Consider the following 534-nt stretch of genomic DNA (forward strand, 5'->3'; position numbering starts at 1 on the left):
CGGCGGCGGCGGCGGCGGCGGCGAGGAGCATGGCGGCGGGAGGCGGCGGGGCGCGGCGGGGGTTGCTGAAACGGAAGCCGAACTTCACGTTACAGGAGATCGACATCCTGATGAGCGAGGTGCTCAAGTACGAGCAGCTGCTCTTCGGCGCCGCCGCCAGCACCGTCAACGCCTACGAGAAGCAGAAGATCTGGTGGCGCATCACCAACAAGATCAACGCCGCCGGCCGCAACCAGCGCGACATCGGCGAGGTGAAGAACCGCTGGCGGGGGCTGCGCCGCCGGGCCAACGATAAGATCACCCGGCACCGGCAGGAGAGGCAGGCCCCCGCCGCTCGCCCGGCCGTCAGAGTCGGTAACGGCAACGGCAACGGCAACGGTTCCGGCCCCGGCCCGCCGGAGCTCGGCCCCGGGCCCGCTCCCGGTTGGGGACCGCGGGGCACCGCCGGCATCGACCCGCCGCTCCTCGGCGTCGAGGTGGTGGCGCCGCACGGTGGGTGCGGGGGGCGGGGGCGGGGGGGACCGGGACGGGGAC

At 74.0% G+C, this 534-nt stretch overlaps 1 protein-coding gene across 1 annotated transcript in view; it reads left to right on the top strand.

Moving 5' to 3' along the window:
* The first annotated feature begins 29 nt into the window (after window positions 1-29).
* Window positions 30-534, top strand: part of LOC104842430 (myb-related transcription factor, partner of profilin-like) — a 3,572-nt gene continuing 3,067 nt past the window's right edge. Inside the window, exon 1 of the mRNA XM_010584760.1 lies at window positions 30-492. Coding sequence (XP_010583062.1) covers window positions 30-492 — 463 coding nt within the window. The remainder of the gene's footprint in view (window positions 493-534) is intronic.

The sequence above is a fragment of the Haliaeetus leucocephalus genome, unplaced genomic scaffold (genome assembly GCF_000737465.1).
Source record: "Haliaeetus leucocephalus isolate CR32 unplaced genomic scaffold, Haliaeetus_leucocephalus-4.0 Scaffold1000, whole genome shotgun sequence".
NCBI lineage: Eukaryota > Metazoa > Chordata > Aves > Accipitriformes > Accipitridae > Haliaeetus > Haliaeetus leucocephalus.